Consider the following 27,991-nt stretch of genomic DNA (forward strand, 5'->3'; position numbering starts at 1 on the left):
ACTCAAGTAATTCATTTGTCCCATTGCTTGTCATGTACAATTATTATTAAAAAATGTATAAGCAGGAAACGTAAAGGCTCATATACAGTATGTCACCAAAGTGAATTCACCTCTCATATTTCTGCTAATATGTATTTCTATCTTTTCATTGAACAAAACTGCAGAAATGACTTTGACACAATGAAAAGTCGTCAGTGTAAAGTTTGTATAGCAGTGTAAATATATTGTCCCTTCAAAATAACTAACAATACAGCAAATAATAGCTGAACCCCTGACAACAAAAGAAAGGATACCCCTAGGTGGATATGTCAAATGTCAATATTTTATGTGGCCACCATCATTATCCAGCATGGCTTTAATTCTCTTACACAATGAGTTGACCACAACATCACGGAGGTAATGGACATTTGACACCTTGTGCTCCTCTACCTTCCTATTCAGGATGCTCCAGAGGTGTTCTATGGGGTTTAGGTCTGGAGACATGCTGGGCCAGTCCATCACCTTTACCCTCACTCAGCCTCTTTAGGAAGCCGGTGGTCATCTTGGAGGTTTGTTTGGGGTCAGAATCATGATGGAACACTGCTATGTGGCCCAGTTTCCAGAGGGAGTGGATCATGCTTTGCTTCAGTATGTCACAGCCGACAGTCTGAAACTGGGAATTCTAACATGTACTATCTTTTCATAGCCTAGGCCATCTTTATGTAAAGTCTTCTGAGAGCTGTTTGTCATGTTGAACTTTCTGTGGCCAGGTGGAGAGAGTGGAGGAACTTTTACACCAAATGTAACTCACCTGCTATCTGGTGACACCTGAGACAGTGTAACACGAATGAGTCACATGACGGGGAAGGAAAATGAATAATTGTGCTTCGTTTGTACATTTTCATTTAGGGGTGTACTTACTTTTGTTGCCCGGAGTTCAGCTATTATCGGCAGTATCTTTGGTTCTTTTGAGGGGACAATAGATTTACACTGCTATACAAATTTTACACTGACGACTTCTCATTTTGTCATTTCTGCAGTGTTGTTCTATAAAAAGATATTAACACATATTTGCAGAAATATGAGGGATAAACACCCTTTTGTGACACTGTATGATCCTCTCAAATCAAGATGGATCCTCTCAACCTACTACTGCTGCTTTTAATCATTTGTTCATTCATTTGTTTATTCAAAAAAAGAATTTTAAACTACTAAAGATGGCAAAAAGTGAAGACACTGCACAAGCATGAACCTTTTTGAGTTTGAATGTTGTCGTGTGCCTGTGTACAGTAGCAAATGGGGTTTTACCATCAACATCCGGTATTAATATACTGTAGATTTGGTCAATCTGATTAAATGGACAGTGCAAAACTCAGGTGCAAACAGCATCTAAAACACTCTGAGAAAAGGTGAATCTCAGTAAAATCACAGCATGCTGTGTGTTTGACTTGAGTATGTTCCTAACACACACATAAAATAAAATAACTTAAGTATACTTTGGGTATTATCGCAACTGATGTAATAATGATTTATAATCTTAACAGGTCTAAAAAGGGTAATTCACCCAAAATGTAAATATTCTGACCATTTACTCACACTCAAGTGATTGTAAACTTGTATTAAGTTCTTTTTTTCTGTTGAACACAAGATGAGATATTCTGAAAAATGTTGGCAAAAGGAAACAAAAAGTTACCATGGAAGTCGATGGTAGTTCTTTTCAACATTGGTCAGAATATCTTCTTTAGTGTTCAAGACAAGAAACTCAAATTGGTTTGGAGTGATTAGTAAATGAAAATTTTCATTTTTGAGTGAACAACCCCTTTAAAGTCCATAAAATACCCCAAAACATTAAAGAAAATAAGGAGTTCTAGTTGACTTGAGAAAGAGTTTGTGGCTCAGATGCGTATGATCTAAAATGAGACGTTATTAAAGCATGTAAAGGCAATGTGTGGATGTATGCTTCGAGAAAACGTGACTGGAAAAAACAAAAACAAAAAGATGACTTACAACTGAGTTACAAGATACTAGCTCCTTAATGCGAACCATGACTTCTTGTGTGAAAGTCCCGGGCCACAGAACCTGGGAAACGAGTCCTTTGGCACAAGCTTCCTGAGCAGTCAACTTTCTCCCACTCAATAGCATTTCATTAGCCTGTGAGAAAAGAATCAATGAAGAGCCAATCACATCATTTACCAAGAAGCATTGTATATGTATTGCATAAACATATTCTTAAAAGTTATTGTAAGTCAGTTATCTGCAAATCCTAGAAACATTTTGCAATATTGGGTGTAAAAATGATTTTTTAATCGACTCCTAACAGCAGTTAAACCTATTCTATCTAGAAACATTTTGATATAACTCATGCTTTTATTAACTCTAGGTTAAACTACTGTAACTCGCTATATTTTGGGATTAGTCAGACAACTCATTTACAGTTAATTTAAAATGTTGCTGCAGGGCTTTTAACCAGTACCAAAAAGCATGACCACATTCCACCAGTCTTGCGTTCTCTGCACTATTGTGTTACTTTTACAATTCTTCTCTTGGTTTTCAAATCATTAAATGGCTTTGCACCTACTTATGTCAGATCTGTTGACCAAACATTAGCCTGGGGTGCGTTTTCCAAACAATGAAGTAACTCACGGCTGAACTATCATAAGACGATGCATCGTTTGGGAAAAGAACAATATGGTGACGAGTGTTTCCCAAAACTAACTACTTCTTTAGAGAAAATGGTAAAAACATGCACTTGTTTTCCATATTAATTGAAATATATGTCATTTTAATGGTTCAATTTTTAAACAATTTTAATGGTAATGGTTGTTGGAAAACAATCCTACTAAATAATAATGATAATGATTATTATTATTATGAAGTAGGATATTGTTTATTTATTAAAATTTTTTAATTTGAAAAGTTTACTTTCCAATTTGACACATTTAAACCACTGCAGAAATGTTCTTACCAACAGGTCTGTGTCATATACAGATAGATTTCTTAATAAATAACCTGCTATAAATTAAAAGCATTAAAGTGTGATATATATTTTTGTTTTCACAAGCTTTGGAGACGTTGCTTAAATTCCACTTTTAAATAATAGATCACAAATAGCTTTCATCATGAGCCACGGCTGTGTTCAAAATGGCATAACTGTTTTAAAATTGTACTATGAAGAGTCAAATTGTCAATATGAGGATCGCTAAAACTGAACTGTAAAAATAGTTAGAAAGCAAATTACACCTAAGAGTGATGACTTCAATGTTTTTTTAATCATTTCCAATTTAAATGTAGGAATGTTCTAAATGAGTAGCGCATAGGGGGGATAACTGGGAATAGAACACAGCCAGAAACTGTTTCTAACTACAGCTCCAGAGGTGTGGTGGCAAGCATACAAGTTTGCGATGCAGTTTGGGAATGTTTGTTGAAACGATGGATTTGGGAAACAGCAAATCAACGAACTATGTTTGTATTGCACCCCTGGTCAGTTTCTTTGGTCATCAAATCAGAAATTATTATGTTTCCCGAAGTCAAGGTTGAAATGCAGAGGTGACCGGGTCCTAGATTGGGGAATGCTCTGCCCCTCTGTATTAGATCTCGATCCTCTGTCTGTTGTTAAATCTAGGTTCAAACTTTTCTCTTGATTAAGCATTTTACCAGTAAGAATTGTTTTTTTTAACTATAATTATAGATCTTTCTCTTTGGGATTTGTATTGTGCAGCACATTGGTTAACCTCTGGCTGTGTTAATAGTGCTTTATAAATAAAATTGACATTGACATTTTATATTATAACTATAAAAAAATTCTGTTTCTTGTGCTTGATTAGGTATGTGTTTGAGTAAAATGTTAATAGTTGTTTTATTCTATATAGATTTGATAACATTTATTCCAAATGGAAAATTATCATTGGAGCAGTTTTACTTTTTAGAAAATGACAACTGGTCAGAATGAAAGGTTTTATTAATTCTTGAGATTGAAAAGGGTTATTGGTAAGCCTACATGGAATCTGCGCACGCAGAATTCCACAGATTTTCTGCAGATTTTTAGCCCATTATTAACTCTGTTTATTTACTTGAGTAAATGTGTGTAAATCTATATTTATTCAGTTTTTAAATTAATTACAGTAATATTATAGACTAATGTGAAAATGTTCATCTGATATATGTATAATGCAGTTTGTACAGTAATATTTTCTGTCTTTTAGAGATATTATATGAGAGACTTGCTTTATTTACCAAATAAAGTGAATCTAATTGGATTTGCATTTTAAACATTAAATAAAAGTTAAAAATATATCATTTTCAATTTACATATTAAGGTTTTAGTTATGATACTCCCAAAATAGTTCCGCAGAAATCCACATATTTTTACCAAAATTCTCCACAGGAATGGCAAAAGATGACCGCAGATTCCATCTGGCCCTAGTTATTGGACCGAATGTAGCTTTATTAAGGCTGATTTATACTTCTGCATTAACTTCTGCTCTGCAATAACCCTTTCAAAACAGTAGCTGGCAGTAGATTTATATGTTCCTCTGCGTCGTGTTTCTTTGCTGGTGTTTTGTTTTTTCTGAACGCTACCTTAATGTATAAGTACCTAAAGCTCGCACATTCAGAGGCAGGAACCAGTGGATGTGCAACAACTTTAATCATAAGATAAACACAAAACAGTTTCCATCTAGAGCTACTTTATGGGACTTGACACTTGTAAACACTCGCTCCAATGGATTCACGCTGCTCTCGGTTCTGCCCACACTGGTCACAGCTACCAAGTCGACCAATCACAGAGTCAATCACGCGTCGAGTAGTTACATTTTTTGAGAAGTGATGTCAGCATCAGCCACAGTGAGGGCTATGCGACCATATGAAGGCTGCGCAGGAACATATGCGTGCGCTTGATGCAGAAGTATAAATCAGCCTTTAACCTTTCACTGGGCCTTCTAAACTTTTCAATTACAAAGTGGTCAAATTTTCCCCCATGTATTTTACATGGCAAATAAATACCTATTACATCAGAGTAAGGCCAAGAGATCAACATATCATATAAATTATATCTCTAGCTAGTATCCGTTAACAGATTAAGGCTTGATAATAAATTAATGAATGAATGCATACGACAAACAATAAATGCTATACATGATGTGTTCAATTCAAATAAGTTAAATATTCAAGTGTAAAAAAAACAAAAAAAAAACTTAAATGTACTGACCGATGCAACTCCCATGATGAGAGGGAATGTAACAGACGAGCAGGCATCTGGGGTTTGGCCAAAGGTTGTATAAGGAGTCTGAAACCAAGCTTTCTCATTGGCCCAGATCACGTCGCACAGGGGCAAGATAGATGCTCCAAGACCAATGGCAGGCCCATTCACAGCAGCAATGATGGGCTTCTTGAACTGGATGAATGTGTTGACGAAAGTTCTAAAGATAACAGAAAATACACTGAATTCTCTCACTGAAATATGATCAAAAGACACATATTTAGTACACTTCTAATCAACCCATCACATGATTGATGCATTTAGGCATGATCAATCTCTGCTGAAGTTCAAACTGAGCATTAGAATGAGAAAGAAATGTGATTTAAAGTCTGCATGACCTGGAAGTTGCTGAGACTTTTATTTCAGTATGTTGATGTACATCCCAACTGAAAAAGACTATTGATTTGGGGTGGGGCTATGTTTCTGCACATCATTCCCTCATAGCAAACTAACGGTAAGAGGGGTATGGTTAAGAATACTGTGGCTGAAGCAGTCAAACTGACATCAGCAGAGAAGAATTATAACCACAAACCAGAAGCAGATGGTCAGACTTTGATTGATCACAGTAATTTGCACAGATTAACTGTTCACCTAAATAATGACAGTGTTCAAGCTAAATAAACATAGTAAATTTTGATGTCACACTGACTTTAAGTAACTTGGTATGTGCCTGGATCATTGGAGTCAGACGGGCTGATCTGGGTATGAACAACCATCTTTAAGGATTACAAATAATTGTCAGAAAATATCCAAATAACAGATGTTATGCTTACGGGTTAATTTGCCTTGCAGAGGTCAGAGGAGAATGACCAGACTGGTTTGAACTGATTGTAAAGTGACATTAACTCAAATAATCACTCATTACAAGTGAGGTCTGTAGAAGAGCATCTTTGAACGCAAAACACACTGAACCTTGAAGCAGATGAGCTACAGCAGCAGAAAAATGAGCGCACACAGATGACACTCCTGTCAGATGCCAACAGGCTCGCCAAATTCATTTTGACAGATTAGCGAGTTTTTGCTGAAGTAGATTACAGTGCTGAGATCACTTGAATGAAGGCTACAATGACAGTGTACTCCTTCACACTTTCAGTTTACACTGTAAGATTTGAGATACCACAAATATTTTGATGTCTTTGACGATTCAAATATGAGCTGAAAACACAGAGACAATTGGCTCCACAACCCACCAGGTGGGAATGCGGGAAAACCAGCTCCTCTCCTTCATTTACATTTGAAGCATCCCTGCAACCCCCCTGTTCACTCACCCTCTCTTCATACTGTACTCACACAGAATGGTATATAAAATAAAAGTATGAATGTTCTATATCAATCCAAGTGACTTTATCTATCATGTTTGATATCATAAAAATGTCTCGGTGCGAATGGTACAATGGTCTCATTACCTCAGAATTAGACAATCAAAACAGTAGATATAAAACTTCATGTATCTGTTGAAACTCTGTGAAGGGTGTGCCTGTCCTATAGACAGATACTCTTCCACTAAATGCAAATGCCTTTTGTTATTCAACACAGCCCTTTCCTCGAGGCGATTCTTGGATTTACTACATAAGGGGAAGTTTTTAAATGTTCGGGGCGATTCTGCAATCAGATCAGCCCATAGGCTGAAATTTTGAATTATTCAAACAGAGTTTGTGTAACTATCTCTAGTAGATTACGTTAAGTCCATAACACCACAAGCCCCGGTACAGGTGAGTAACGGACTAAAACATTATAGATGGAGCAGTGCGAGCAGTATTCGGTGGGCCGAAAAAGGTCAGCCGCTGGCCCCGAGAAAGCCCTGCTTTGGCTCGATTAGGCCCCGGAAGTGACAGTGGAAACACGACTGGCCTTGGCTCGCTCATTTTAGGCACGATATGGAAAACGCAGCTATTAGCATCAATCAAGTATACTTAGACTGTAAAAGGCCAATAATGGGTTTTCTATTTAGAACAACAAAGTACTGTTTAAACCAATCTAAATGTGGCTAGGCCTTCATCTCTAAACTTATAATACTATTTAAATCATATGGTGATTATTCAAAGTTACTAATAGTAAATTGGTCTGCTTGATTTTATAGTAATGATTATGGTATGATTAATTAGTTTTGTTTTAGTAGATAGCAGATCTATGGGGATCGCACAAAAATACCATAATCTGAGTAAGTAGGGTTCTGCCTTTTTAGAAGAGCAGATAATCATCTCTGTTTAATGACCAAGACTGACTTGTGCTTGTGTTTAAAAGATTGTATACTCAGCCGGTACAAGTCTCAGGATGTTATGGGAAACCAAATGAACGAGAATAATGTACAATAATGAATCTAAGAGAATATTCAATCATAATCTAAAGTAATATTAAAAGAAACAAAATAATCTTATAAATGTATGGAGTCAGGTAAAACGAGGATAAATATATCAATATTCTAAACCACCTCATACTAAAATTAGAGTCAGATATGTGTTAAGTTTAAAGTAAATCAACAATAAATTTAAAGTGCACTGGAAAGACCGAACATGCAGTGAACCTTCGTCTACCAGTAGACACCATGATTGGACTAACTGGCTGGACTTTACAACACAAACAAACTGTTTATGCACTGATTGTTTTTTGCACCTGTGACAATGCATGAGATAAACATGTAGACACATTGTCTTCCATCTGATTAAAACAGGCTTGCTCAGCCATATATTTGACATTCCCCAAAGCAGTGGTGAGGGAAAAAATAAAATAATAACCAATATGACTTTCATGTTTCATGTACTTACTGGAATTTATTGGCTGACTGTATTTCCATGGTAATTTATGCTAATTTTTGCTAAGAAGGTTTCCCCTGTTCAGTTGTATGAATGGACATTTTTTCATGCATATTTTCAGATTGTATGTGCATGTTGGCATTTACCTACAGCATTTTTAAAGTTCACTGTAATCCAATGGTAATCTGATCTCAATCAATAAAGCATCTTTGTGATGTGGTAAAAAAAGATTTGATGCAATTATGTCAATATGGATTTGAATCTCTAAAGAAAGTTTCAGCACCTTCTCAAATCTATGCCATAAAGAATTAAGCCACTTCTAAAAGCAAAATTACTTCCAGCCTGATACTAGCAAGGCGCACCTAATGAAGGGCCCAGTAAATGTATGTTCTCATATTTTATTTACCTGATTGTCTCTGCCATTTTGATGCTTTCTTTTTTCCTATCATCAGTGAGCCGCCTAATAAAGTAGATGAAGTCAAGGCCAAAGCAGAAGACGCTTCCCACACCGCTCAGTAGAACAAGTTTACTATCATCAGCTGCTGCTGTGGCCATGGCACTCTGAACCTCCTTCATTACCTGAAATGAGTAAAGTTGTAAAGTAAAGTTACCTGAAAAGAGTAAAGTTGACAGATCAAATCAAGGTAGAATCAAAATCATTCACAGTATAAGAAACTTCATATATAGGAAAAATATGTATGCACCTATGATAGATGTACACGCAGAATGGCTATATGCTAACAAACTTTCAATTCATTTAAAAATTTACACGGTAAAACCTAAAAAGTTAAGGTAACTCAAACCATTTAAGTCAAAAACTAATCCTAATGGGTTCTGTGAACTTAATCCATTTGAGTAAACGAAGCAATTTGAGCACAGTAAAGCCCAATAAATGAAGAGAACTCAAACCAACTGCGTACTGTAAAACCCAAAAAGTTAAGGCAACTCAAACCGTTTAAGAAAACCTATTGCTACAAACCATTTGAGTGAAAAAAAAAACTAATCTATACGAGTACTGTGAATTTACTCCATTAAGGTTGAAGTAATGAGGTATGTAATGAACTTATTACCTTCAACACTGAAGTTCAAATGAGTAAAAAAACTTTCTGTCAATTTTGAGTAAACTACACTCATTTCATTTGTTAAAGTTGACTGTTGGGGTTTACAGTGTATAAATAGGATAACACATTTTCTTTATGGCGTCAGATTTTATTTTTACTTTTTATTTATCATCATGACACCCAGCCCTAATTCTGAGGTTGAGGTATGAGATTATAAAAAGCAATGAGTCAAATATCAGGACACTTAAAATAGAACTATTATTTAGGCGCATTCTGAACTAAAAAACGGAATCCACATGCAACTTTGGCATATTGTGTTATACATTTAGACTTACGTCAGGATTCAGCGAGTTGTTCTCAGAGGTCTTTGTAGAAAACAGAATGTGTGTAAAGCCGTCCTGTTTTTTAACAACTATGTCCCTGTAGCGGTAAGCACTCTCAGTTTGTCGAACACTGAAACGCAGGCGCTTGTCAAAATTCGCCCGTTCCTCAAAACGTCTTTTGCCTGTCAGTCCTGAGCTGCTCATCACTCCTGCTGCAGCACTTTGTGTGATGGCGGTTCCATTGGCAGACGAGGCCTCCATTAGAGTAGTCACTCCTAGGAAAAAGCAGCAAAAAAAGTATGAGTCAAATAATTATGTATAATATTGTGATAATCTATAGAAATTGTACAGTTATAATATCATATATAATCATGATATTATATCATATCATATATCATATATAAATAGACAAATGATACTAAAGACAATTTCACCCTTTAAACGTATTTAGACAAATTACATTTTTTTTCACCTTTTCTTGGGATAGGACAGTGGAGGACAGACAGGAAAGCATTGGGATCAGAGAGGGAAAGGATCGGTATAGTACTGGAATCAAGCCGGGAATCAAACTTGGATCACCATGAGCAACATGGTGCTGAATGTCGGCGCACTTAACCACTAGGCTATTGCCAATTTTTATTATTTCTAAATGTCATTTTATCACTTTAATATTTCTGAATCTATAATCTATTAGTCAAAAGCCTGTGGTCAGTTTGATTTATAAATAAAAACTAAATATCTTTAGAATTTTACAAAACATTTCAATAATATTTTTGGCTGGAAATTCAACTTTACTGTTCCTAATTTAAGATTTTCTGATAAAATAAAAACAGTCTTGATGAGCATAAGAAACATATTATTATTATTAATTTATTTAAATGAGTGTTCATCATGGATACACAATCATTAACAAATACATGCTAATATTTTTATGACCTGAAATGAAATATTAGTTTAACATTATTACCAGTTAAACAGTATGCTGACAGTGTAACATAATTACAGTGTCTATTTTTGGTGTAGTCTTAAATCTTTTGGAGGATCTAAACAGATACTTGAACTTTTTTTATGTCTGTACTTATAAGTGTTCTGCAGTATCGTAATTCTGTATGGTATAGGAGTCTGTAGTTTATGAACCAGATTAAAATATGTTCAAATACAGTAGGAAATTATATGACCGTTCATATTACAAGGACCACAAGGCTGGCATAGAACATCATTTCAAACCTACATCATGTGTTGAATCATGAATTTATACCATTAAAGTCTAATGGTCGAGTAGAGTATCATGTTTTATTAAAGAGAAATTAAAAAGTCTTGGAGCTGAATAAGGTCTGTGTACAATGATTTTTTTGTATCAGTCCTTGTCCCTTTGTAGAGAGCATTTATCATGCTATTATGCAAGAAAAAAACTCAGATGCAAGACTGACAATAAAGTTCAGTATTACTGTATTTTAGTTTAGTTTGATATTAAATATAAAAAAGTACTAAACGTCATGGATGTGAGCATTCCTTTTTGTTATACAAAGATCCAAACATTTAACAAAATTTTGATGGTTTGGTTTTGATGGAGTACTTGCATCATCATATTTAGGATAACCAAGTGTACAGCTGATAAACACTCCAGAAAGTGCATGATGCTCTGCTAAAACACATTTGCTTTTATTTATCAAGAGCTTGTTTATTAGTGTTTATTGTGTTATTCCATTGCTGGAAACACATAATCCATTAAATTATACGTGTCTGACTGGAACAAACTAATTTAGCGGTGATTGCAAACCTGGAAATAAAAAACCCTCATGAGAAAGTCATATTCCCAGTCAAGATGTCTTTACCTTTCCCATTCAATGTGCGGACGGCAGCTGGCGTAATGGGTATCTGTGGTGGTGGAAGTGCCGTTTGCGTTCTGGGCCTTGTGCCCATTCGGGCTCGCTCTTCTCCTGGCACCCGCATGGCTCCAGCAGGTTTCTCCAGCAAGGCCACTTCAGGAGGAACAGCATCTGGCTCTTGGCTGCCCTGCTCCAGACTATGAGCCGCTTCACTGGGAGACTCCTCAGTGTCAGCGCGGCTGTTCATTGGGCTCTTTGGCACCAGGATTTTGATGCCAGATTTCGACAGGTCCATACTGCGGCGCAGGGCACTCACAGTGGGTGCAGCAGCTGGCGCTGCTGTGGGGGCCGTCTCAGTGACTGTACCCATGATGCTGCTCGTGCCAGCCGAACGTCCTCTCTTCTGCTGTGGCGAGTCGCTGTCATTGGGTGAATTCTGTGCTGGCTGAGGTCGTTTTGTGGGGTGTGTGTTTGGGGTTGGCGTAGAGGTTTTGGCTGTGTTGGAATTTGCTGAAGGGTGTTGAGGTCTGCTGATCTGCTTGCGAGCATTGATGCTAGTGTTGGCTGTGCTTGGGGAGCTGCGTGTGGATCGGAGCAAAGTTCCATCTTTCTGCTTTTCGCTGTGTTGTCGATTAAACTCATGGATGAACTCGATGCAGCTGGACAGGTGACCCTCCGGCTCCCAGGTGTCTCCCTCAAAGCTGTAGCCTCGCCAGCGGACCAAGTACTCAGTCTTTCCCTTTTTGTTCTTGCGTTTGCCTATTATTCTTTCCACCTACAGAAAGGCAGGCAGAGGAAGTGCGGTTTAGTGAAGTGTATATGAAATATTAAAGTACTGGCAGGATACAAAGATGAATGCTAAAGGACTCGCAAGGAAAGCTACGATTGTGGAAAGTTATTGACAAAAGCTAAAATTAGCATTTACATCTTTTCAGATGCACAGTGTGATCTGTAGTAAAGCTCCTCTGAAGGCCAGAGGGTGCTCTCATGGAAACTCCAAACACACTAGGCATGGGCTGGTATAAGATTCTGATGGTATGATAACCTTGGATAAAAATATCACAGTTTCACGATATCACGGTGTAAAGATCACTGCTCTAAGATATATATATTTTTAAATGTCTGGAAAAAAACAAAACCTTTTCCCCCTTTTGTACACAATATATTTTCATTTGAGAAACATTTAAAATAACGTGGAGCAGTAGACATGTCAGGCTAAATAATTTAAATGAATTATAGACTTCAGCTGTCTTCATTTGTTTCAAAAACACAATTTTTTAAAAAACGGCAACTTTGGAGAAATGTTCTGCTTGAGATACTGTTGTCCTAAAAAACAAATAAAAAAATGTAAATAAAAAAAATCTTACTCATACCTTAGGAACGGTATAGCAGAAAATTTAGATGGTTTTTAAACCTTAACTTTTCCAAACCGCGGTAAACCTTGAACACTGTTATCGTCCCATGCCTAAAATACACATGAAGAAATCAAGGAACTCCCTGTAGCGGTTGCTGAATAAACAGAAGATTTAACTGCTTTCACAGATTCACCATAACTAATAACAACACAACTGAATTGTCTTACATAAGGATCTATTTTAAACACTTGACTGATATTATGAAGTGTGTTTTGAGTAAAAAGTCCCTCGCGCACGGTTTCAGCTAGGCATGGGCAGGTATAAGATTCTGACAGTATAATAACCTTGGATAAAAATATCATGGTTTCACAATATCACAGTATTGTGCTTTAAAATATATTCTTTTTAAATGTCTGGGTAAAAAAACTAAAAGTAAAACTTTAGCAGTGAGTAATCTAATGCCTTTGTTGCATGTTGAAAGAGGTCTGTAGACTAGGGTTGTCGTGATACTGGAATTCGGTACCAATTGGTACCAATTGTCACGTCATACCAACAGTCGATCAGCGTCGATCGGCTGGTTTGTTTATAACCTGACATACGAGTGATCCGCTGATGCCTTAAAAATGCTCCAGTTTCCCTGTATCTGTGGTTATAATCAGTAAACAGCAGTGAGTTTGGTGAACTTATGACCTTCTTGGCGAATCAGTCATTTATGTTGAGCACATAAACACGATGGCAAATCAGCGGTGCTTAAGATCGAGCTCAAATGTTCTCGGGAAATGGATGTTTTTAAAATTCCAGTATCGACTGGTACCGAATTCCAGTATCATGACAACCCTAAAGTAGACTATGATAAATCACATGCGACTGTCAAGCGCATTTATCTGTAAAACCGCTTCTGTAATAACCTGTGAGTATCTAGTATAGGTGTTCAGCTGTAACAGCGTTTATAGTTTATACTACTGCTTAATAGTTTTCTACCAAGCTACACAAAATATTGCACGCGATAGAGAAATCACACATAATCATTGTGCAATACTGACAGCTGTTTGTGTGGTTTCTCAGTGAACTTCGGCCCTTCGTAGTGAATGTTGCTAAATGCAAATAACAAATATAATAACGTTTTGACTAAAAACTCACTTCATAGCTTCAGTCGAGAGTTTAAATTAAGTCCTGTATAATGATGCATCTTCTGAAACAGAATCAAGGATGCAACATATTTCATAATAACATTCTAATTAGCAGTAGGGTTGTAACAATATACCGGTATGACGGTCTACCACGATTTGAACGTGCACGATTATCATACCATGAACAATTGCATATCAACGGTTTTAACCCTTAAAGACCGAGACAGCCGCCCGCGGCTAAAAATAAGTATTGCTCTTAAATGTTTAATAACTTTTGATCCGCTGATCCGATTCATACAATTCAAAGATTGACATAAAGAAGAGAATCGCAGCTTTCATAGGCTCTGGAATCAGTGCGGTTACGTCATCAAAATTTGACAACGCTGATTTGACAAAGAAACGCTCGTCACTGTGTCTCCGGACAAACCAGACATGATACATTGATGCATTGTCCCTCCTCCATGCCCAGATTGGTTCAAACTCGCTATATCACAACCAATAAGCATAGGTTTCACTTTTGTTTGTGGACCAACAACGAGCTTTTTGAACAACACGGAATGAGAGATAGGCATACATTTATGCGCGGCTAAATAAAACGCAAAAAAAAAAGTTTTGCATGAAATAATTCTCATACTAAGTACTTTTGCATGCACAGCAGCACAGAAACATGACAAAACAGTGACACAGCAAAGACGAACTGCTGCTCTTGCTGTTTTCAAAAGACGCAAATGAAGGTGCAGCTGTTTGTCTGCATTGCAGACAACCACATCCAAATCCATATCCACAGACAACCATATCCATGCTGGCACATAAAACCTAAGGATGTTCCATATTGAATCTAGTTTCGTTATGTAACTATTTATAGTATAGTAAATATTTATATCTATTTTTTTACTGAGGATTTGCACCATGTTTATTTGGACTTTATTTGGATTTTGACACATTATTTATTATTTTCTTATTTTTTTATTTGTTCATTGTAAGTGGTGTTGTTTATAGTAACTGAAAATATATTATTTGGAAAAAGTCAAATTTGCTTCATTGTTCTATTATTTTGTAACATTTGTAACATACCGTATACCGCGAAACCGTCAAACCGTGGTATTGTTTTAGACCAGGGTTTTTTAAAGTCTAAGACAGTGGGCCTCCCTTTTGACACACCTTATCCATTGGCGCCCCCCTCCTCACCAAACACAATTATTTACAGAGTAATAACAAGTATTTTAATATATCGTTTTTAAAACTAGGATGATGGTTTAATATGAATAGAACAGTTCCAAGAACTGTCCATCCCAGTCAAAACAGTGGAAGTTTAGTGGGTCTCATGCTGTCATTAGCCAAAATATTTTGACAAACCACACATAAAGGTCGTGGTTCAACAGCTGTTCCTGTCCACGTAAATCATAAACTCAAATACTGATCATCATATCGTTGTCTTTTGGGTTTAAGCCCTGAACTTGAAGGCTTTTGTGACGAGGGGGCGTGGCCGAGCGCCGTGGGAACGGAGTGAGGCCACCGCGTAAGTGGATACACCTGCGGTTCGCACCTGCCTCAGATCCCACGGAAGGAGCTCTGGATCATAAAAGGAGAAACAAAGGCAGAGGAAGCCGAGAGAGGACCGGACCCGGACATATTTTACTTTTGCTTTCAGTTTGACGGCAGTCTCCGTGAGGATCTGCGGTCCGTTTGTTTTGGTTTAGACGGAGGTGCCGTCACTGTCATTAATAAATCACTTTAAAACTGCTTCGGTTCTCCGCCTCCTTCCCGGCGGCCAAAGGGCCGTGAACTTCATTACAGCTTTGAATCGGGGTGGCTCTCAGAAACCGACCCATTGTATTAGCAGGCATATACCTGTATTGGCGGGCTTGCCAAACAGAAGCGAATTCACAGCTTCAGGCCTTCTGGGTAAAAAAGGTTTTCTTATATTTGACGTATTAGTTTTTTTTTTTTTGCTTTGTTTAATTAAAACGTTTAAATATAATAAAAAATACATATAATAATTAAACTTAATAATTATATTTTTATTATATTATATTTTTCCCGCGCCTCCCCTGACATGCTCTGGCGCCCCCCAGGGGAGGCGCGCCTCACACTTTGAAAACCCCTGTTTTAGACGATTATCATACCGTAAAAAATTCATACCGTCACAACCCTAATTAGCAGCGACAAAGACATTGCATCACTGCATACTTTATAAATGGGAAAATTTTAATAAACCATATATGGTCCATAGAACCATATATATGCTGTCGTGGTCTTGTGCTTATTAAAACCTGTTGAATCAAATAAAAGCAGTTTAATCCCCTGTTTATCCTATGCTTTCCCACTGACTGTATTTCCTGGGTTTGTTCAGGGTGCCTACACAATCAATATTTTGACAACTGTGTGTATTCAACATTTTAGGCGCAAGGAGAACTAATCACATATGTTGTCTGAAACCTGATTTAAAATTTCGCCTCACTCCGCAGCATGAGCCTTAGCGAAATGAGAATATTTTGGCTAATTAATTGATAACAAATAGTAATTGAATGGTTATTAATGTTCTACAAGCTTTAACTTTGATTAGGTGGGAGAAACTAAACAGGACATCTGGCCTTCCTACAAGATTATATCCACCTCTAAGCCCAGGTTTATCACTGTCACTGACCCAAAGATGTGCAGCCACACAATGATCCACAAGGTAAAGATGTTGATGTTCCTTTGAAAGAGTGTTCTTGCATTACTAGGCTAGTAAATTGTCATGCAGGCATTATAAAAGGAGTTGAATAAAATAGTTTAAAAACCACAATAATATAGCTGGATTTGTAGATTTTGGTGCAATATATCCCACAGCAAAATCTAAATATTGTGACCGGCCTACGGATGACTTTTATTATTTATTTTCAAACATTTGTTTCTTTTAATATGAACTAAACATGACAGAAAGTGTTCTGATTCATTATTTTCTGTTTATTATTTTAGACTATTTGATACATCATACTTATTATAAAAGCTCATCTGATTTACAGTGAGAATTCAGAATAAAAAGCAGCACAGTTTTACATGTATAGATATTTGGTGAGCTAATGCAAAATAATTCTTTTCCATAATGATATGGGTAATTCTCACAAAAACTTGTCTTTAAAAAAAATTTCAAACATGAATTTTTGAAAAAATGTTTCACTTAAATTTTGTTTTTGCAGATAATTGAAACAAAGTGTGTGTGTCTCTCTCTTTCCTTTCTTTTGTAAGTAGTTCTGGGTTGCTGTACAATTTTTTCCCAACCTAGCTTTTGCTAAAGATTTTCTTTTTTTACTAGCTGACTGTCTAAAATAAAACAAATCAAAGCAAAATATAAACAGTTAATACATTTTTAAACTAACATTAAATTCAAAAGAGTTATTTGAATCTAGCATGCAATTTTCATAAATTCTCATTCCCGAAACAGATGTTTTCTCTACTGCCATTGTCTCTAAATGGTTGCGGTATATGAGAAAAGAGTTGCGGAGAACGAGGTGCCTCAATATGTTTTGCAAATAATAGGGAAGCTATGATGATTTGAAAAAAAATTCTCAGTGGATAAAATTAAGACTTTAAAAAAAATTTTTGACATAAAAATTTGCAAATCTAACAATTATGTAAATAGAGAAAACTACCTGTTTCGGTAATGATAATCAAAAAGTTGTGTAACCATTTTGACAGGAGAACATTTTACATTAAACTGGAGAAATATAAAAGATCTGCTTTCTTGGCAAACAACTGGCCCATGTGCTCCTTTTTACAAAATTAAACTTTATTTAAACTCTTTATGTGTGTTTAAACAGCACTTTAAAATGGTTGCGGAGGGTGAGAACATCCGTCACGGACACATAATTTATTATTTTTTTCTCATTGTCATTTTACATGAATATTCTGTAAGCTGTTTGTTCTGTCATGTAAGATAATCTATTAGAACAATTCATTTGTTTTTATTCTAAAACTTTTCTAATTTGTTTAAATTACAACATAACACACATGGACACGTTTTGGTAATGAGAATTTCAGTAGAAAATTCAGTAAAAAAGATTAAAAATAAATCAATTACAGGGTTTAACACTTGATTCGGATTTTTACTTGCCCTGGCAGAATTTTCACTGGCCCCACCAAATAACAAAACAAAAGAGAAGTTAATAGCTATTTTTAGTTACATATATTAAATAATGTTTCAAAAAAAATGTCAGAGAATCTAGATTTAAATATTTTAAAATGTTAATAAATATGTGCAAAATTCAAAGTGTTATGCAAACAAAGAGCAGTATGGAAAGAGTAAAGGTGTCTGACTTGCCAAACTGCAAAACATCAATTTATTTAGTTCATTGTGTTGTTCCCATGAAAATGTCCTGCTTCTAAGATATAAGAAAGAGACATTTTCGTTTATAATTTGATGTTGCCGTCACTTCACGGTACTGGTTGTTACCAGGTTATGGGGAAAAAATAGCATGCTCAAAACATCAAATCAGATAAGAGAAACCGAAAAGCAATACGGTGTTTACAACATCACAGAGAAGGTTAAAAATAACAAACTTAAAATGCATGCAATTGAAAAATTAAACTTAAGTGACAAGGCAGCACTGTCAAGATCGGGCCAGTAATGATCATGTCTACTGTCCCAACAGTCTCTCGCACTGGCCCCGGGCCACAAGGCAGTCCTTATTCTTGAGCCCTGAATTTTGTTGAAATGACACATTTTGCTTTGTAGAGAACAGCGCTGTCTTTATTATAGTTTTTTATTAACAAATTACTTAGTTTTATATTTAAAATCTTAAGTACCATGTTGTTTTAATGGTTTTGTGAAAATAACCCATACAACTATTACAGAGCAGAACACATATCCATATTATTTATTGCTCTATATATTCCAATAATCTGAAAAAACTTAAATCATTTTAGTTCTCTGGAAATTAGCAATATTTCCTGCAAAACATCCCCGTCACCAAAGGTAAACCTAGGGAAAACACTGCAATGACTGCATTGTCATTTTTAAGTCTGCAGTCTTATCCTAATACAGTCCATTCTGCCTGTGAAGTTGCTGATTCTACTACTGTAATTGCACTGGTCTGCAATATTAATGATACCGTGGTGTCATGATAATAACCTGACTGTAAATGTCACCATAACAGGATCCTTTGTGAAGTTTACAAAAAAATTCTGTGTCTTATTCCTCAATCAAACTCAATGACACTACAATGAAAGTGTCAGCTGCTTCAGGTTCCTTTGCATGCAAATCTCAGCTGGCCTGGTCTGGTCTTACAGCACTGTGGCCAATCTGAATAAAGCACACAAACACCTGCTTTCAAACTAAGAAATAAGGCACTTTTATCACAGAATCAGTTCATTGTGTGAGGCTACCAAGCACAATTAAGTCTAAATATAACAGTACAGTAGTAAAAACAGTACTAGCAGTACTTGTTAAAAGTCCTATGAAATTAAAATAAAGTTTTTTAGATGTTAGTATTAGTATTGTTCGTTTAAGATATCCATAAGCAAGTGTGCTCCAAAACAGTGACACAATTTTGGTTTAAAGCATATAAAACTGGTATAAACATGTAAAGTTTGTGGTTTGTTACTTCCACCTAAATGGATCAATGATTTTATTTGCGACAACCCATACTATAGTTGCTCATTAAATCATAACCAATCAAATGCTTTCCAGTATTTGAAAAGCCCCGCCCCCTGCAAGAGACTTTTCATTTTGCAGATCAACCATTCTCATAGCAGAGCAGTGATAAAACAAAATGCTACTGGGTGTTTTTTAAAAAAGGGGAGGCATAGCTACACTATATCCCACCCTCTCATCGTGCTTCAGTTGAGATTATGTCAAGCATCAAATAAAAATGCACATTTCAAAGCACTTCACGGGACCTTTAGGGGTGTGTTTATCCCATAAATAAAAGCTGAATTCTTTGTTTATGTCATTCCAAACCTGTAACCGTTTTTCTCTGGAATATAAAGTCTGATTTTCTGTCTTTAAGGTGGGTTAAATGTTGTTGTAAACACCCAAACACTCCCTTTTGTTGAAAAAAAAGAAAGAAAAATCCTTCTCTATCCCTGCTTGTTCAGTTTTTAAGTCTGGTCTGAAAGAACTTTTACTTGCTTAAAAACTTTCCTAATCACATCTAACAGATTTTTTTGTCTGCTTTAGACCTTCTGTTGACTATATCAACTTGCCATATCAACTAGCAGCTGTCATTTTAGCATTAAAAAAGTAGAAGTAAACTTTTAGCATAGAGTTAGGTTCAGGGTCTCTTCTGCACAGGGAATTATGAGCCCATCAAATTTCATGCTGCCTCCAACTGTTGACAATGCTCAGGCAGGCAGTCACATGCACTGAAAGACCATAAGTAATCATGAAGCACATGACTTTTGCCCTCTGACTTGATAAGTGACATTTTTTTTGCACAACAATGTATATATATTTTAGTGTTTTATGGTTCATGTTATCAGTTCTTAATTAAATGTGTGTATGCATTTAAAGGTGCCATAGAAAAAAAATCTGGATATTGTTTGCATAGCTGAATAATAATAGTTCAGAACATGAAAATAAAATACAAATAATCCCATAACACCACAGTTTCCACTTTCTTATGTAAATCATTTGAGTGTAAAATCCTTTAAAAAAGTCCAGTCAGAACAAAATACCGATTCAGATGGGATTCGCATGAGATCATTAATATGCACCGCCCAGGTGGCACTTGATGGGCACAAAGTATTCTCGTGTGTATACAACAATTATATTTTTCTCATTTTTAGTTTATCTAAGATTGTACTAAACAAACCATTGTGGTTATAAACAGTTTCTGTGGAAATATTTTCACTTTGAGCAGCACACTGTGCAGATATCAGAGAACAATTTAACATATTGAATCAATGCTCATTTATAGTTCTCATTCATCGAGAGTGCACAGGAGTAAGTCATGACTGAAATCTCTCCCAACATTAATATTTGACAGCCATCCAGGTAACAAACATTATCATGATTAACAACAAATCACTTTCAATTCTCTTCGACATCCACCTTTCTATTCCATGTATTAAGCCCGAATTATCAGGGTTTTTAATTCGAATTTTTTCTACAGATTTTATAGTAACACATTTAGACCTAATGCCAATTCTACCCCTTAAGCCTAATTTATACTTCTGTGTCAGTTGACCGGCGTAACCCACGGCGCATGCAACGCGCATGGCTGTGCATTTATACTTCTGTGCGCTGTCTCTGTTGGTCTGCATTAACACTTCCGAAACGCTAGTTGGCAGTGAGGTGTAAATGTTCCTCTGTGTCGAGTTTTTTCGCTGCTTTTTTGCTTTTTCTGAACACTTCCCGGATGTACAAGTGGCTCAAACTCGTTCATTTTGAGGCAGGAACAACTTTAACTATGAGGTAAACACAAAACAAAACTTTCCATCCGGAGCTCCTTCACGGGACTCCACACTTGTAAACAATCGCTCGTGCCATTCGCACGGCTCTCGGTCCCGCCCAGACTCGTCAGCGATACCAAGCCGACCAATCACAGAGCTTACGCTACGCGTCGTTGCGACGTGTAGTTACATTTTTTGAGAGGTGCACGTCAGTGATGGCGACGGCCACGGCGAAGGGCTATGAGTCAGCGCCGTAGCATACGCCGGCGTTTGACGAAGAAGTATAAATCAGCCTTTAGCCCTTCCCCTTCCCCTCCATTTGTGCTTTTCTACTCCAATGCACTACTTTGCCTACTTTTTTCTTTGTAAACATGCACTTGACAGATGGCCATGACTCCCATCTTTTTAGCATTTGTAAGATGCTACTTACTTTCTATTTCAACTTTATTTTTTTTTCTATAAATGGTAAGTAGATGACAACTTGAGAATTTGAAGATGCAACGATGTTGTAGAAAGCAACTTTCTTTCCCTTTAAACATCCATAGTCATCTATGCTACAAAGCATCCATTGTCATCTCCGTTCTTAGTTGTTTGTTATTTTGTTGTGTAAAGTGACCACATTATCTTAAAATTAAATATAGTGAAATAAGGTTATACGCACTATGTTGATGTTTGGTTTGGGAGCGCCTGCTACATTGTGATTTTTGGGTTTAACTGCACCAATTTTACATTTTACAAATTACTTATTGTACTTTTTCTTCATTAGGTGGAAGGAGGGATTACTGCTACATTTTTCAAATGATTAATAAAATGTATAGGTCAGCAACAATAATATTAGCTGCTACAAAGCAAAACTGTTAATTTTGAACCCTGATAATTCAGGCTTAATACATGGGAAAGAAAGGTGGATGTCGAAGAGAATTGAAAGAGATTTGTTGTTGATTATGATAATGTTCGTTACCTGGATGGCTGTAAAATATTAATGTTGGGAGAGATTTCAGTCATGACTCACTCCAAGTTATGTTTTTTGACTTTTACATGCAGTGCTGCTGTCTCTCAGTTCCAGAGCAGTGCGCCAAACAGAATAGCTTGAAGGCAGAGCAATCATTGTGGGCTTTTGTTTACTTTAGTAGGCTGGTATGACAAAGTTTTAAACTATCCCTGAGTGCCGCATTTCATGTTTTTAGGTGCAAAGATGCATTTTGCGTGGATGTCCCCTACTCTGTGCATGTAGTCGAGAACATTTTGTATTGAAAACAGGCTGCGCAACAACAATTTTATGAGCGGGTTTAAGACCATGCGGGTCAGGTAGTTGAAAGGCTACAAATAATTAATTCATATTGAATTAATTAATTATTCATAAATAATTAATTCACCTCCGCCTATGACAACGATGCCATCGTCCATGACGATGTTTCATATTAGACATCGTTTGATGCCAAATTGGTCAACATCGTCCAACCCTAATATGTGTATGACTGTTTCTTGGAAAAATAAATATATATAGAATTAACGTTATTAAATGCGGCAAAAAAAGTGTTTTCACATTCTTTGCCATGCATTTTTTAAAGAAAAAAATAGAAGGCAAGTGTTACAACTATTTAAAATACATTTTCTACTTGCTAATTTTACTACATTATGTATTTGTTTCAGCGACACAGTGGCGCAGGGGGTAGCACGATCGCCTCACAGTAAGAAGATCGCTGGTTCGAGCCCAGGCTGGGTCAGTTGGCATTTCTGTGTGGGGTGTTCTGGTTTCCCCCACCCCCAAAGACATGCACTATAGGGGAATTGAATAAACGAAGTAAACCCCGTTTACACTTGTGCGTTTTAGTTTGAAAACGGCGTTTTAAATCAAAAATGATCCATGTCCACGCTATCGTTTTACCTAGCGTTTCTGAACATATCTCCGCCCACACTACGCCACCAAAAACGTATATCACGTGACCATTCGCGCACTCTGGGAATGCGCGTTCTAGCGAATATTTAGCTAGTTCTAGCGAGATTAACTGCACAATGGAGCCTAAAACAGAAAATAGTGCAAACAACGCTCCCATTTCTGTGTCCATGTTGTTGTTTACAGTGAAGGCTTGTCTGTTGTCTTTGGTAGCGTTAAAGCCGTGTGCTATAGTCATGTGATAGGGATTTGACGAATAAGGGAAGGATACGCAATGACACAAAAGCCCCAATCAGCTAGCGAATCTAGGCAGCCCCGCCTCCGTTTTCAGATGTCTCCGTTTTCCTTTATCCACACTGAGACGGAGCGGCAGCGTTTTAAAATAAAAACGGCCTCTCCAGCGTTTCCAAAACGCTGTTTTCGGCGCTCGAAAACTCCGGCGTTGTGTGGACGGATGGCGTACCCGTAGCAAAACTTATGCATTTTCAAACTAAAACGCATTAGTGTAAGCGGGGCCTAAACTGGCCATAGTGTATATGTGTGAATGAGTGTGTATTGGTGTTTTCCAGTGTTAGGTAGCGGCTGGAAGGGCATGCACTGCGTAAAACTGAGTACATTCCGCTGTTGAATAAAGGGACTAGGCCAAAAAGAAAATGAATGAATGAAAGGGGATATGCAGGAATCCAAAAGGTAATTTCGATATTTTAAGACCCAATCGCCACTTCAAGTGCTAATCAGTATCAAACCTTTAACTTAAACAATTTTTACAGTTGTAGTTAAATAAATGAATGGAGCTCAACCAGGCAACAGAACTTAGATAAGCTTTGAGGAAACAAAGCTTAAAAAGAATAAATTAAACTCTTCTTTTTCCAACCAGTAGGCAAACTTACATTTTCCTATTTTGCCGTCTGTTTCGCTCTATGGTTTCGCTACATGTGAAGAGAATCACCTTCCCGCGTTTGTCACAAATTACGTGACATCACCCGGACAGAGGAGCTTGGCTGGAAACACTTCGGCCCGAAACCAATCACGCGGATAGAGCACGCCATTGTTAATATTAGGAGGAAACAGAGCTGCACGATTCTGGCTACAACGAGAATTAAATTTTTTTTTGCTTAAGATCAAGATCACGATTTTCTCATGATTTTCTCACGATTCTGTAGATGTGAAATAAAGGTTAACAGGAGGACGCGATTAATATTGTTCATTCTCAAATATATGGTAAAACAACCATAATAATATCAGGTCTATGTGTAGGCCTGGAACATGGAACGGTGGACTTGAACAGACTTTATATTTGTCCTGGTTATTAATTCACATTTCACAGTAAAGTGATGACATTAGATATTGATCATTCTAAAGTTGGATTATTATGCTTGAGACATATCAGGGCTCGAAATTGCGACCATTTTGGTCGCATATGCGCCCGAAAATTAATCTATGCGACCTCATAATATATCTGGGAGCATTAGTGCGACTGCAGATAATGGTTGTAGTGCGACCTGTTTTGGTTTTTTCTAAAAACGTGCTGAATCGCTCTTCCCTGCCGCTATATTGGTTCATATTAGCTGTCATTCACTCAAGGTATTCCGCTGTCAGATGACAGGGAAGGAGCTTTTATGACCACGGGAAATACAAATGGCTGAAGAGTAAAAACTTAAAGCACACAGGTTTGCAAACCCCACCTGAAGTTGAGGCGCAGATGAAAGCGATCATGACACGTCACGTGGTGAATAATTATCCGCCAGCTGTGATCAATCGAGTACGCGCTTCTTGGAGAAGGTGCCCGAATCTCCATGCGTTGCGTTCACTGCGTATTCAGCGCAAATGTCCGCTAAAAGTCAAATCTAATACTGTACATATCATCGCCAAAGGAGCTCGCCTTTACTAAGTTTACACTAAAACTGCGGCTCATAACAAAGACCGGTATTGGGCCGGTATTGGGCCTGCTCATAAATTGGGTCGGCTGACTCGCCAGCTTTTCCACTAACACAGAAACATGAAGATCAGCTCAGACTGAACCTTTAAATTGACACAAACTGAAACCAAAACTTTTAAAGAGTGATAGAAGTGAGACTTTACTTTCTCTCTTTTGTCTATTCTTGTTTGAGGTGTATATTATTTTTTTATTTATTTACTGATGACTGCTTTGCAGCTTTCATCATTGAATTGAATGATTTATTATAATCTTTTGTTTGTTTTGTAGCAGAAACATTATTTATTAAATTTACATGCATATAAAAACAGCAGCACAAAATAATTTTTTCTCACTGCAATGCTTCATTTTTGTTTGATGCAAACTATATAATTATTTTTCATAAAGTAACAGACTTTTTATAGCAGATAACATACATTCATGCACATTCAAGGCAGTATCATAAGGAGAAATGGAATCCATTGTTACTATTATTGTCATTTTCATCATCATTAATATTCTATGGCCTAATTATTAGACATTCATTTTGGAATTATTGCACACAAATATCAATGTCTTCGCAGCATTAGTTAGATAGTTGTTTCTGGTTTTTGTCAGTCCTATTAATGTTGTTTTAAAATACAATAAATCCCTTAAAAAACTATTTGCAGCGGTGCTCATTCATTTTTGGTGGGTGCTCCTAAATTTTTTCTGGTGCTCCTAAAATTTTTTTGGTGCTCCTAAATATTTGAAGTTGGGAACACCGGTGCTACCAAATAAAAAAGTTAATTTCGAGCCCTGCATATGCTTGCAATCTGCCATTGACAACATTATTAGACCATTTTTTTCAATGGTAAAATAAACCACTTGTTAATATTAGATTCCCTCTTGCATTATATTCAACATTAGGCTAGAGCAGGGATTTTCAAACTGTGGGGTGCTCCACCAGGGGGGCCCCAACATCTATTAAGGGGGACGCGAGACATTGAGGCGTGCACTCGAGTAAATTATGTTTACGATTTTTATACGTTCAATAAAGGAAATGTGATGATTAACATTAGCTCCACAGCTAACTATCAGGCATCTGTAGACTAAATGCGTTCTAAAAAAATGTATATGGACCGGGTGCTTTTTAGAAATAATGATGATGAATAAATGAAAGTCAAACCGGTGAGTCGTCTGACAAAAAAGTGCCCTACTGAATCAAATCAGCGGGATACTAGTCTGGATCTTTCACTTACTTTGAAGACTACTGACTACGTTTACATGGACATTGTTAATAGTTATTTGCCTAAATCTGAATAAGACAATAATATAATTACGTGAAGTGCTTTTTGAATGTTAGATTAAGTTAGATTAAGGTAATCAAAAATCGCTGCACATGGTATCTTGACCAATTAAATGCTCTCTACTATCAGACAAGTAGTTCTCACTGCAGAGCCACTCGGGCAAGGCTGAGCTCCAGCAAGGGGGAGCTTGAGCTCCAGCTCCTCCTTCCTTGCATTTCTTCTACAAGTGATGTCACTGGGGTTTGAGGTTAGGGGTGGATGTACGCATTAAAACAGCTTATAAGAGGAGGAGTTGAAGCTCAAGCTCCCCTCATTGGAGCTCAAGTAACTCTGCAGCAAGCAGTGTCTCCTATCTGCACCTCCTCTTTGCTTTTCATTGGATGCTTGAGCTCAACCACTCTTACTGGCAGAGCTGTGATAAAAACAAGCTGCTATTGGTTGTTTTTCCAAAGGAGGAGGAGCTACTTTATGTCCCACCCTTTGTTTGTATTTCAGTTGAGATTATGTCAGACATTGAATAAAAAAATGCACATTTTAAAGCACTTTACAGGAATTTCAACTGTAGTGAACTGCAGTTTTAGATAAACAATGTATAATATAAACACAAACACAGCATCTAAACAGCAAATACTCATGAGAATAGACAATAAACAAAAAAATTTGGCTTGAAGACTTAGAAACATCTTAACTCAACTACTTACTGAATGTCATGAATTATTCAGGTTGATCAAACGTGTTCTTAATATCCAATCTCAGGAAAAATCATTCAGTTTTAAATGCCAAAAAGGATTAACTGATCTTAAATGAAAAATATATTTTGCTTTATAAAAACATACAGAAAACTGTGGATGATTTAAGGCAGGGATGTCAAACTCAATTCCTGGAGGGCCACAGCCCTGCACAGTTTAGTTCCAACCCTAATTAAACACACCTGATCAAACTAATTAAGTCCTTCAGGCTTGTTTGAAACATACAGGTAAGTGTGTTGGAGCAGGGATGGAACTAAACTGTGCAGGGCAGCGGCCCTCCAGGAATTGAGTTTGACAACCCTGATTTAAGGAAAATGGTCTGGCATGCACTTGATCTTCATTCATTTTTGAAAAAGAAATTAAGACATTTTAGATTAATTCAGGAAGCTCTCTGAGGGTGCTTTCACACTGGCACTTTTGGTCCAAACTTGGTTCGTTTGACGTCAGAGTTTGGTATGTTTAGCTAGGGTGAACTATATCTTCTGAACTTGGGTGCGCACCCACAAACCATACCGGAGTCTGCCTGAAAGAGGTGGTCTAGGGTATGGTTCACGCAATCACTGGTCTGGTTCACTTCTGATATGAATGCAATCGTACCAAACAACAGAAGTGAACCACTAACTGTACAACAAACTTAAGTTTTCATAATGTTCAGTCGTGTGTGTATGTCTGTGTATCACCTAAAGTTATCCAAGTGACAAGCTGGACTGACCCAGTGCAAACAAAGTGATAATGTCTGATTGTCTCCTTAAAAAACTACTTCAGCAGACATCCCATTATGTTCTAAACATTTTAAATATTTTTGCAGCAAATATACGCTAATGGCTCTCTGTATGTTAGCTAAATCAAAAGATTCAGAAAAAGCTGAATGACCATGGCGTGATGTGCGAAAGTCTTTCCACTTTGGCCTTCGTGGCTGTCCATCACCTAGCAATAACTGTGCACACAACAGCAGCTTGATGACGCAAACGTACCGGAGTTCAGAAGGATAAAAGAGTGTGTGAACACAAACCAGTCGAGAAAGTGGCAAGAGGGGACAATCGAACTTGGGTTTGGTCCCGGGAATTAAACCAAGTGTGA

At 37.0% G+C, this 27,991-nt stretch overlaps 2 protein-coding genes across 2 annotated transcripts in view; one reads left to right on the forward strand and one right to left on the reverse strand.

Annotated features, from left to right (window-relative positions):
• csrnp1a (cysteine-serine-rich nuclear protein 1a) overlaps positions 1–27,991 on the forward strand; it is an 811,199-nt gene that overhangs the window by 636,042 nt on the left and 147,166 nt on the right. The window lies entirely within an intron of this gene.
• cdyl (chromodomain protein, Y-like) overlaps positions 1–27,991 on the reverse strand; it is a 46,623-nt gene that overhangs the window by 8,824 nt on the left and 9,808 nt on the right. Inside the window, exons 2-6 of the mRNA XM_087240822.1 lie at positions 11,209–11,977; positions 9,386–9,648; positions 8,396–8,568; positions 5,186–5,396; positions 1,987–2,130 (exon numbers count right to left, since the gene is read on the reverse strand). Of these exons, the coding sequence (XP_087096948.1) occupies positions 1,987–2,130; positions 5,186–5,396; positions 8,396–8,568; positions 9,386–9,648; positions 11,209–11,977 (1,560 nt within the window). The remainder of the gene's footprint in view (positions 1–1,986; positions 2,131–5,185; positions 5,397–8,395; positions 8,569–9,385; positions 9,649–11,208; positions 11,978–27,991) is intronic.

Source organism: Danio rerio, chromosome 2 (assembly GCF_052040795.2).
Source record: "Danio rerio strain M-AB ecotype USA chromosome 2, GRCz13ab, whole genome shotgun sequence".
Lineage (NCBI taxonomy): Eukaryota > Metazoa > Chordata > Actinopteri > Cypriniformes > Danionidae > Danio > Danio rerio.